The sequence below is a fragment of the Eublepharis macularius genome, chromosome 9 (assembly GCF_028583425.1).
Source record: "Eublepharis macularius isolate TG4126 chromosome 9, MPM_Emac_v1.0, whole genome shotgun sequence".
Lineage (NCBI taxonomy): Eukaryota > Metazoa > Chordata > Lepidosauria > Squamata > Eublepharidae > Eublepharis > Eublepharis macularius.
In genome coordinates, this window is record NC_072798.1 from 26,295,513 (window position 1) to 26,307,867 (window position 12,355).

The window sequence follows — 12,355 nt, forward strand, 5'->3', positions numbered from 1 at the left end:
GAAGCTGACAAGTGTTCAACCTGTGTCATTCGTCACTTGTAGTTTGGCCCTTAGTCCTAAAATAGCTCAGTGGCATATTTTTCTTAAAGAAGCAGATGTTGATTTTTGAACCCTGATGTATTTTTTCCAGAAAATTCCCATGTCTGTCTGTGCCCTCGGTGTATGATTTTTTTTTAAAAAAAATCCAGAATTTATGGCTTAGTACAGAATAAGATATAATGATCAGGAGAAAGATCTCTGATGTTCTTCCACAAGCAATATTTACACCATCTTTTTGTGAGACAAGTGTGGAGGGTTGCAAGGTTACTCTGGCTAATTCACCTCTCAGTTAACCACTGCATGGGGTACTTTTAAACAGCAGCCACATTGAAATGAACTGCTTACAGATTCAGTATGCTTTCAAACGAGGGGTCTTAGCTGTTTCATTGTGAAAATTCTTGTTTCCGTTTTGCACCTTCCTTATGTGAATTCTGCTGCATGTGTGAACTGGGCCTCGAGAGTGTACAACATATTTGTTACCTTCGCATTGCTGTCCCTTTTCAGATCATGCATCTCTCTTGCATGGTCAACAAGAACATTCGTTATAGTTTCCTCTTCAGAAAATAATACTCCTAGTTCATTTTCAAATGGTGGCAGGCAACAGAAATTGATTGCAGTGTAGTTGTATTTGGAAGTAAAATTGAGGTTTGTTGTTCTTTTGTTTGTATCGCATTGATTGTCCTCTGAGACTCACAGCTTTCAGACTTTAGTGGCCTTGGCTCCAGGGCCACTTTGAACGGAAACCTGTTAAAAGGTGCAGCTTGCATATTATGCTTATGTGCCTATTGGATTTATTAATGTCCGCTTTAAACAAAGAATTTTTGTCTTAAGCGAGATTTTGCCTTTTTATTCTGGCAATATTTCCTTTGTCCTATTTTGTTTTTGATTGTTTTTTTTAAGCTTATTTGAAATTCCTCTATTCCATGTGTATTGGGGCTGCTTCCCCCCCCCCCCCGCCCTTTCCTCCATACACTGGTTTCCTCTAGTTTCCCTGTAGCTGTTCATAAGGCTCTGGTTTTAAAATATGGGCCACGTGACTTTCCCAGTCATATTAACTGGTGGGAAGACTCAGCTAAACGTGGCTCCTGCACTTCACCAGTGCCAGCCTAGTGTGATAATGGCCTCTTCTGCCATAGCCTGCCCAATATGGGCCATCAAAAGTGCAGAGCTCTTCAACAGGCTGAGCCACACAATACTTTGCAGCCATGTGAACTTTGAATTAAATGGGTGCTGGGAATCCCATGCTTGGAACTTAAATCCCATTTATAGCACGGAACTTAATTCCACTGAGTCATGATGCCTCCCTAAAGGGTCCTAACATATGGTTCCTTCTTCTATGCCTTTCCATTATGTACGGGGAGCAGCAAATTGGAAATGGCTTCCATGCCACAACCACATGGTTAATTTATGAAAAAACCTTGAATTACGTCCTGAGCACTTCAATCTGGCTCATCACACTGAACAGAAATTTTCTAGAATTCTGTCATCACCTAAAAACACACAGGATTAATAGTTCTCCTGTTCAACACTGAAATAATTTTAAAAATGCTTTTTTTTTCAAAAAGAGAATCACGTTTATTGTGATTTATTGATAACATGATATACTGTTGCCCGTATTTGAATTTAGAATGGGACAGCCATTCCAGGAGTGACAATGGAACCAAATGCAACAGATGCAGTTTAGATGGTCACATTTCATGCCATCCAGTTCCTGACCAGGCTAGATTTTTGGATGGCCATCTGCTAAGTCTTGCCACTCCAGGGAGCACAATCCTCTTAAGTGCATTCTCCAACAAATACACCAGCTATAAAAAAGGCAAAGATATTACTAAAATTAATTACCATTTTTAATATATTGAATTGGAGTGGGTTTCCAGCCCCACTTGAGAACACAGAGCGCTGCTCAGGACCAGTGCTGGATGGCTCCAGATGTTGAGTCTTCCAAATTTACAGTGGCTTCTGCAGCTGCTAAGGGCAAATTCTCGTTTGACTTTTGGTACTGGGGTATACTTATCCAAGAACAAAATATATGCCGTGTATGAAAAATGCTTTGCATGTGGGTTTTTCCTTTGGGGCCATTTTTGAACTATGTGCCAATGAAGAAGCTGATCTTTTGCTCTTGTTCAGCAGATTGAAGGGGAAGGCCATTTGGTTTTGGCAAAGGCATACATGCTCAAGTACGCAAAAGTCATGTACACGCAGGCGCAGACACACAAAATGAAACTAGAGCCAGCCCTGAGTGATAGCAACCAAGTGGAATCAGGAGGACCTGCTTAAGAAAAAGGATGGCTCCTTTTGCTGGCTGAGTCTGCGGTTTGCCACCAATGAGCAAATCATGTAGGATTCCACCAAGGGCCGAGGTGCCCCCATTGCCATTCAAGTCTCTACAAATTTGCCTAGGCTATCACATAACTTGTTTTCTATGAACAAACATCATACCCACACATACACACAGAGCATTCTGCCACATGGCCGGTGGGTAAGTTTGAAGCAATTTAATGTTCAATAGACTTTGGCTGGGAAGATGTCACAGCAACTGCATGACTGCCTAACTGAAAGTAGCTGTTCTGTGGCTCCTCTTCTCTCCCCGGTAACATCTAGCAAGTGCCATGTGATATGATGTCATCAGAGTGAGAGTTTTCTTTCTGCTGCAAATGGCAATCAATGAAGTTCAATAGGGGTAGGGAAATCCAGAGCTAGGCACTGACAAATATGCCTTTTCATTGCTGTCATTACAAACAGGTTTCACCTGCTCATTTTTGTTGCTAGTACTGATTACTTTCTTGTACACATTGTAAGCAATTTTTATACAACATAGTATTTATATGTACAGTCACATCTACATGTATAAAGCTGAGTTACTGATTTACAAATCAAGAAATAAATACATTTTAAGGAAGAAATGGTTCGGGGAACAGAAAGTTTTGCAGAACGAAAAGTTTGATGCATATAAGGTAGAAGAACCAAAATTGAAATGACAGTATTCAAAGTGAACCAGCAATCTTGCAAAATTCAGTAACGTTCCTATTCGTAACTCAAATGATGTGACATCGCATCACACATTTGAGCTTTCGACTTGTCAATGGGGAGAGAGGATGAAGATCTGTGCTGCCTTCCTTCGGCACTAGCCCCACAGCCCCCGTAAATTCAACTTCCAGGCTGTTCATGTGGCAGCTGCAGTTGCTATCATGCACTTGAACCTGCAGCTACACAAAGTCTACTGATTCCTACCACTTAGGGCCATTTCATGCATTACAAGAACTCTGAAAAGAAGGCACCTTCATATATATGGGAATTCATGTGCGTAACGTGCGTCTCAAGAACCACACATTGACAATCCCATGCACGCTTGGGTAGTTTCCTTCTCCACCAAATCCTATGCAGACTTTGGCAAACCCAGGCTATTTTTAAGGAATGCAAACCAATGCACTATGAATATGATGGCCTTCTCCATGTACAAGGAGTGTATTCCTGAAATGTACAGATGCAGGAAGTGGCGCAGTTTCTCTTTTGTGTAGTTTGCCCCCAAAGTGCATGTCAGGGAGAAGTTGGATATAAATTAGAGAAAGAGCTAGGTTGGTAGAAGTGGTAATTTTCCATGGTACACATTCAAACAACCGCAGAACTGATCTTCCATAACTTCTCATAGTGAAGATAATGGAAAGGTGGAGAAGAAGGGGACTGTTTAAACTGAATAGTAGGCAATACTTATTGGTAATCTCCTCACCCTGCTAGAGCATAGAGAGTGGAACTATCCTGAAGACAGAATACAAGTGCTGTAGGAACAGTGTCAGGGGTGTGCACGACCGAGCAATTTATGGGGCCTCATGGCTCAGGTAGGCCCACCACCAACCCCTGATGGATAGGCTCAAAGGTCACCCCTTTGCTTCCCCCCCCCCCCAGGCACCTTTTCCATGGGAAATGAGTGACTGTCATTTCCTGCTGGGGAGGGCACGAGGGACATAGCAAAGCAAAACTCTTTTGTGTTCCTTCGAACTGTGCCTGTTCATGGTGGGGCTCAAAGCAGCAAGAAGGAGCTGCCTGCTGCCCCTCCTCTCCAGGACAGCACACACTGGTGCACTCCTGGAGGTTACAGTCCAGGGCTCCTCTCAATATGAAACCAACCCTGTAGTGTTAGCCTTTTGATTAGGGCCAATAATACTGCATTTGGAGACTTACAGTGTGTGGTTTTACTCACAGGAAAAAAAATATAAGATTGGCCTAACATCCCTCCTCCATGGTCAAGAGGTGGTTTCAATATCCTTGGTCATCTGTGGTTTATATTGCTTGCATGTTGCCTACTAGACACTGGCATTGCTTTTCCAAAGTGGTTTAGGACATCTTGAACATTTAAAAGGGCAAAATTAAATGCCAACTTCCGCCCCAGTTTCCAAGCTGGGCCTTGATTTTTGTCGTACAAGGACTGAGCTCTCTGTGTGTAGGTGTGCATGTATGTGCACATGCAGTCAGGGCCAGCACCTCCATTGAGGCAGGTCCGGCAACTGCCTCCAGTGCTGAGATGCTGGAGGGGGCATTGCCGAGCTGGCAGCCATGGCAGCAGCACACGGGCAGCTGAGCAGGAGGGATGGGAAGCCACCCGTGTGCCACCCCAGCCACCTGCCGTGTCTGGCCCACAGCTACTGCAGTCTCCCAGCCCTCCCATGCTGCTGCTGCTGCCGCTGCCAGCACGTGCCCCTGGCCGGGAGCAGCAGCCACAGGCCAGGAATGGTGTCCAGGGTGGCACACGGAGCAATGGAGCAGGAGGGCTGGGAGGACGCACTCACACCTCCCCAGCCACCCGCCGTGTCTGGCTGGGAGTGCACACCAGCGGTGGCAGTGGGGGGGCAGTCTGAGTGGGCAGCCTTCCTGCACAGCTGCCCACCACCCCACAGTCTGGGTGTGCGTGTGTGTGAGGGGGCAGGAGCAGACCTGAAGCTGCCCCCGACCTCAGGTGCCAGAAACCCTGGCGCTAGCCCTGCATGCAGTCTCTCTCTCTCTCTCTCTCTCTCTCTCTCTCTCTCTCTCTCTCTCTCTCTCTCTCTCTCTCTCTCTCTGCATGCAGAAGGAGGTGGCCTTTGCAAACAAGGCACAACACTCTCGTTTTACTCCTGGAATTACTTGCCATCTTCAGTAGAGAAGAAAGTAAAAAGCTACATGAGTGTCCTGTCCCAGGGCATCTTAAATGATATACAGGGAGCAGCTCCAGTCCAGGTGGAACACAGTTATGGCAAACCAAACACACAAAGTAATAAAAAATCAGCTGCCATAGCGTAGTTCCCCCCACTGATTATTTTTGTTAATTTCTACCCTGAACCTACATATTGCTGTCATTGCACAGAGTACCTTGTTTCAAAGTATAAAGCCTTTTCATGCTTGACAAACTGTTTCCTCTTTCTTGTAAACCAACTACAAAGGTTATTATTACGTAGAGTTGTGCCAATTCAGGGCTAGGTTTAGCTAACCAACAGTGCAGCCCTAAATAGTTACACTCTTTTAAGCCCATTGGCTTCAATCCCCTTCAGTATACCACAGGAGTAATTCCCAGAGCTGTCTGCCCTCTTTGACAAAAGCTAGGATAGCCATGTTCCTAGGGCCTTGACACTGTTAAGGCTGTCTTTGTAGAGGGGATCGGAAGGATCCATGGAGTACAACTGACCTGGGGTTTGTCACAGGGGTTAATGGATTATAGATCCATTGGGATAGGTCAACCCAAGACCCAGAGTGGTATTAACTAGATTGCAACACCTTTGCGGAGTACAAGACATTTTAGTACTAGATTGTAAGACCTCTGCGGCATGCAAGACATTTTTGTCCAATGAACAGTGCATGAATTTACAGAAGGTTGTCACCTTTACCATCACCTGGTTGGAAATTGCAACTACACTGGATTTTTAATAAATCATCTTACATGGTGTCGGACTTACGGACCTTGATATTTTGTGCTGGGTTTGCCAGAGAACTTGAACTGAACCTTTCTATTTCAGAAGCAAATACAGCAACTCTCAAAACCACATGATTTTTGAACAAAAGTGGATGACCAGGTTTTGATTATTATTGTGGTGGTGGTCTCCTGGTGACAAGAAAGGTAAAATAATGACACCATACCCGGGATCACCGCAAAGTATCAAATGGAAGTTCTGGCCTCAGATGAACATCAACTTCATGTCACTTGTCTCATAATTTTTAGGATAACTCTTTCACTTCTCTGTGAACAATAGTTTTCTTCCAACTATCAGTTTATATTGCCCCTGAAAGGGATTTTTTGGAGAATAATTTTAACATAGTATTTGTTTTTAGTACGCCTAGGTATGAAACATACTTTCAGTTTCTTCAAGAGGCTATTAAAGCACTAGGGAAGAGCTAAGGGCTAAGTTTGTTAACCAAAGACACAACTTTTCTTTTTCTGATCTCCACCACCCTAAATTTTTTATTCTGACCGGCACCAAAATATGGCTGATTTTAGACAAGATGCAAGATTAAGCATAGCCAGCCTGTCATGAACAGCAGAGGTAATGGGAAATTCACATTAGAGTAACCATAACATTGAATATGAAAAGCAGAGATTCTCAGGTGAATTTCATACATCCAGAGGATGTGACTGGATTTTGCCAAAGTGAATTTTGGAAGTTTGTCCTCAGACAAAACATTTGAAGAATTTTCCAGGAAGCCAAAGGAATTTGACTAGCTCAGTTTCCTCACAGAGGTTTTGTACATCCCAACATCTGACCAGTTTCTCTTTGGTCCACCATCACATAGTAACTTCACTGCTTTCAAATTCATAATAAACCCCTCTCCTTCTTTGAGATTTATTCTGAGACAGTCCTAGTGCATATCAGTGTCAGACAGAAGAAGAAATATGTTCAAAACAAGTGGCAACTCTCTGTCAATGCAATGCCTAAGGGAACTTAAAAGGGGAACTCATTATTTAAAACGTACAGTTTTGCCATGGGCACCCATAGCTCTCCTCAAAGCATTGCCTATCCCCTGCTGAGCAGCCATGAAAATTTAGTGCAGAGATAAACAAACATCACTTTACCTATGGGTGAAAAGTGAAGTAGCAGGGATGTCAGGCAAACAGAAGGGAACACGAGTTCCGTGGCAAGGAGTAGAAGTATGGGAAGTTTTACAGGATTTATGAATGTTCCATGTTATTTTGTTTCTTCCCTTGCACCTTTTAGGTTGTCTTCAAATAAATTCTGCAAAGGAACATGGGAGACATTCATGCTACTTGCTGAGAGCAATACAAGTAAATTTCTTAGGCCCATGGATTCCACAGACCCTTGAGTCTCCTCTTTTATCCCCACAGGCTAGCGTATGGAATCACGAAAGTTCCGTGGCAAGTGTCAGTAGCCCTTAGAAACCAGTGTCACCTCTTCAGATATTTTTCATGAGAGCGAGAGACACACTGTCGATTCCATTTGCTTTTTCCTCACATGACACCCAAGAGGTTCAGGTGCAGCTGCATTTTCCTAAGATTTCTCTCCCCACTGAACCATGGACATCACACTGCCGTCTCGAGGTCCTCACGGGGAACCACTTGGAAATTCTGTCGACTTTCCAGGTATGATGCTAGATCTGGATCCCCAGCCTGCTGGGCCCTGTCTCGTGGCGTCTTTCCCTACAGAGAGAAGACAAAGAGAGAAGCCCTTAGGACTACATTTCTGAAATGTCTGTTTGGAGGGCTTGCATATTGAAAAGACCTTTGCAAATGGAGGTTGCCCTGCATATCTGTGCAGGGACTCATTGCAATGCACTGTAGTATATCAAAACTCTAACTGACAGAAGCCCTTATTATCACATGCTTGGCTATCAAACATTGGGGAAGAAGGATGATTTTTCCTCTTATTGCAACAGTGTGCCAACATATTGCTTTTTCTCAGGAATGAGTGGTGGTGATTCAATTATATCAGAGAAAGTGGCACTGAGGGGCAGCATGGGTTGGAGAGGAGGCTAAACCTGTCCTCTGCCCCTGTTGATCCCAGCCATTAATAATGCCTCTCTACATCTCTAGCCAGAAGATCTTAGTCACACTAGATTGCTGGAAGGTTGAGGACTGGCTATATCAGAATACATATAAAGGTAGTGTAGAAGAAAAGGAGTGAGGAAAAGATGGCTTCAGACTGCTGAGCAGGGCCTTTTTTCAGCTGGAACGCAGTGAGACGGAGTTCCAGCACCTCTTAAAAATGGTCACATGGTCAGTGGCCCCACCCCCTGATCTCCAGACAGAGGGGAGTTTAGATTGCCCTCTGCACCATTCAGCGCAGAGGGCAATCTAAACTCCCCTCTGTCTGGAGATCAGGAGGTGGGGCCACTGACCATGTGACCATTTTGGCTGATTTAAACTTTGAAAAACTCCCCCCTTGTTCCAGCTGACCCAAAATGATGTCACTGTGCAGTCCTGGGAGTGTGCATATACTTTGCGTGCACTCGGGGCACCACCTCTCACCAGGAGTTGCCTCCTGTGCTGGCAACCCACTGAGTTCCACTACCTCTTTTCCCAGAAAAAAAGCCCTGCTGCTGAGATTGTAGATTGAAAGATACAGTCAGTTCTCTGGTATTTGACGAAGGGAACTTGACTCTCAAAAGCTCATACCCTGGAAATCTTGATGGTCTTTAACATGCTACTGGACTTGAATTTTGTTCTTCTAAAGACCAACATGACTGAAACTCAGTTCTGGCCACAACTCTTGAAAATTTTATTGTACCTAAACTAACACAACTCATGTTACTTCTGTACCATGTTCATACTGTTTAAAAGAAATTTCTAATCCTTGGTTTTCCTGCATAAGAAACAAAGCTTCTCAAAGAGATTCCCCATTCTGTTTTTTTTAAATCACTAAACGTCAATCTCTGCTATTCTCTATGCTATACAGAGCCTGCAGGAATGTGTCTTACAGTGCAACCCTAACCTTTCTAAACCCATTTATTTCAATAGAGTTACAAGGGTGTAGCTCTACCAAGAACTACAGTGACACGATCCAGGTTTTAGAGGCTTAGGGCTGATTTTGAGAGGAACAACACTGCTGTACCTCCTCTGCTGCACAGTTAGGGCAGAGTTTTAGTTCTTTGCACATCATCCCATCCAAGATGTATGCAAAGGCATGGCTATCTTACTTTAGTACATTTTCAGTGCAATCCTAAGAAGAGTGCAATCCTCTTCTTAGGGTTGTACTGTTTGATCCCAAGAGCTCAGGGCAGCAGAAATCATCCTCCCTTTCCTCCACTCTCCCTCTCCTCTGAAGAAGAAGGGAGCTCTGACTCTCCAAACAACAACAATAACATTTGATTTATATACCACCCTTCAGGACAACTTAACGCCCACTCAGAGCAATTTACAAAGTGTGTAGTTATTATCCTCATGACAATCACGCTGTAAAGTGGGTGGGGATGAGAGAGCCCTGAAAGATCTGTGACTGACCCAAGTGGAGGAGTGGGGAATTAAACTCAGTTTTCCAGATTAGAGTCCTGCTGTTCTTAACCACTACACCAAACTGGTTTATAACCTGAAAATCCTTTTGGTCTCTGAGGTGCTACTAGACTCAAATCCTTCTGTTCTACTGCAGACCAACACAGCTACCCACCTAAGACTAACCTCTCCTCCAAAAGCTTCAAGGCAGCGTAGGGATTTGTAACTGCATCTCCAAGATCCCAGTCTAACACTCTAACCACTACACCACACTGACATCTACCCACGTGCTCTATTTTAATAAAGGTTATTTCAACTACATTAACCTTTCATTGTGTACACCTCTGGGGATTTTTGAATGTAATTTGTGGTCTGTTTTATCGAGACTAAAACTGAGAATGTTCTGTCTGTAAGGTAGGGTAGCAGTATGAGCACAGTTCAAAAGAAATTTCAGTTTTTGCAGAAAATTGTATTTTACCTACCACTGCAATTGCTGTATAAGCATCACAAGGTATACTTGAGACCTACATTTACTATAGTTTATTCTGTGCCATCAAAGGGGAAAAAAGAGAAAAAACTGGAGGCTTTGCATCAATCTTTGCTTCTCTGAAGTGTGACAGGCTTTCCCCATGTCTCTTTCAGCCATTTGCCCCAAGCTGTCTGCCAACACTAAGATCTGATCAGAAGGTCAGTCCATGTAACATCTTCCCAGATGATGCCAGCCATCCAGATGGGTTGACACAGAGTCAGGCTAACTGTATAACATGGCAGCCGCCTTTCTGTGCAAAAGTTCCAGTGTAGGTAACTGTCTTTGTCAGTATTTCTGCTGTACATCCAACATCACTGTGGAAAATAACTACTTCTTGCCCACATTATTAAACCTGCTTCCTTTTAAATTTACACAAGTGAATTAGGTTTAGTCTTGCATTGGTGATCAAAGCCAGGATCAGTCCAAAGAAGGGTTATGGTCCTCATTTTGCAGCAGATAAAAATGTAGAATGTTCTGAGCTTTCTCAGCAAAAGTCACTGTATATTTACAATCGTTACCAGTTCATCCTCTTTACACGTTGTTTTTCTTGACAGACCTCAGTCTAAATGTTTTTAACAGTTTCGTCCTAAGCACAGTTACACTCTCCTAAGCCCACTGACTTCAATGGACTTAGAAGGGTGAAGCTCTGCATAGAACGCCTCTGTAAATAACATCCTGGCCCTCTTCTCTTGTCCTCTGTAACATGCAATAATGTGATGGAATGTGGAACTATCATTTATTCATTTCTCTCCCACATGCTATGGAGAAGAAAAGACACAAGGTTGATGTTTTCAGCAGTAGTCTCATGTTTTGAGTAACTTCTCAGTCTATTAATACATATCCATGAGCGATGTTTAAGACCTCTCTCATAAATTTCACTGATCTCATCAAAACTTTTTATATTGTTAGGCCAAAATCTCAAGTGTTTGGTCTGAACAGGAACCTTCAAACTCACCTCAAATTTTGTTTCAGATAGAATTCAGTGGCGACCTAAAGATGCGCAACACATAAACACCCTGGGTTTTGCTACTTTTATGGAAATACTTTAGCCTCCTTAGAACGTCTTCAGATATTTTGCCTGTATCTGCCATTTTGCTTTGAAAATGTCATTTAAGGCAAAATTTGACACAAAGCTGCAAACAACAAAGACATAGGAGCTTTCCATCCCTGCTTCTACTTCTCACCACCCTGTTCTAACATGCTGGCCATTGAGTTTTCCTTATTTCTTTAGTTATATTCACATCTGGTTCCTCACTATGTAAGACCTCCCATATGAAATGGAATTCCAATAACCTGCTCTGACCCTAGCCTCTGATGTTTACATCCCACCTGCTAACCAAACTCCATACAACATTTTTAAGGCTTGTTGCCTATGCAGATGCAGTCAATGTATTTTAACTCTTGATTTTGATGTCATAACTCCATCTATACTGAAACATGAAGACGCTGACAATGTGTAACAAATCTCTGCTTCATGAAGTTTACGGCAAAGATATTCTTACCCCATTTCTGGAGAAGTGTGAACACATCATGCAAGTGTGCTACATTCACCACTGAATGAGATATATGCATTAAATGCCTAATAGTTGCTTCCTGGTTTTGTGTTCACTCCAGGTTTTCTGGAAATGTATAGGCTACTTATCTAATTTCAGGTGTGTCAAAACTGCCTCAAGCTTTCAGTGACTTTCTGAATTCATTGAAAATACATTCACATTGGTTCACTGCTGACCTTTGGAGTCCTTGTTTTCCTTCTTCTACTTTGTTCCCTCGTTTGCCCATACTGCTATATAATCCTATTGACCATGATGATCCCCATGATGATGATGATGATGATGATGATGATGATGAATTTTATATACCACCCTTCAAAACTTAATACCCACTCAGAGTGGTTTACAAAGTATGTCATTATAATCCCCACAACAACAATCACCCTGTGAGGTGGGTGGGGCTGACAGAGCTCCAAGAAGCTGTGATTGACTCAAGGTCACCCAGCTGGCTTCAAGTGGAGGACTGGGGAATCAAACTCAGTTCTCCAGATTAGAGTCCCGCCGCTCTTAAGCACTAAACCAAATTGCTGTTGGCTGATGGTGCCTCAGTGCTGTACCTAACTTTACAGAAGCTGATAAATAGAATCATATGGATCACCACACCCAGTAGGATTAAATGGTGATACAAACCTATGAGGCACAAGACAATGTGAGGAAAAAATGGAGAAGGAAAATGGCACTGAGAAGGGGGGGCAGAAGGATGCTGAGAAACACTAAAACAATATAAATATTCCACAAAGAGTGTGTTTTCCTGGTCATTTATTTAGTTGCATTGAATTTATGACTTTTCAAGCAAATACTGACATTTAAAAATATTCAATATGCCCCTTT

At 43.0% G+C, this 12,355-nt stretch overlaps 1 protein-coding gene across 2 annotated transcripts in view; it reads right to left on the bottom strand.

Moving 5' to 3' along the window:
* Positions 1 to 7,540: 7,540 nt before the first annotated feature.
* DGKI (diacylglycerol kinase iota) overlaps positions 7,541 to 12,355 on the bottom strand; it is a 335,998-nt gene continuing 331,183 nt past the window's right edge. For both annotated transcript variants that reach the window (XM_054988623.1, XM_054988624.1), the window contains one exon: positions 7,541 to 7,657. In XM_054988623.1, coding sequence (XP_054844598.1) covers positions 7,541 to 7,657 — 117 coding nt within the window. The remainder of the gene's footprint in view (positions 7,658 to 12,355) is intronic.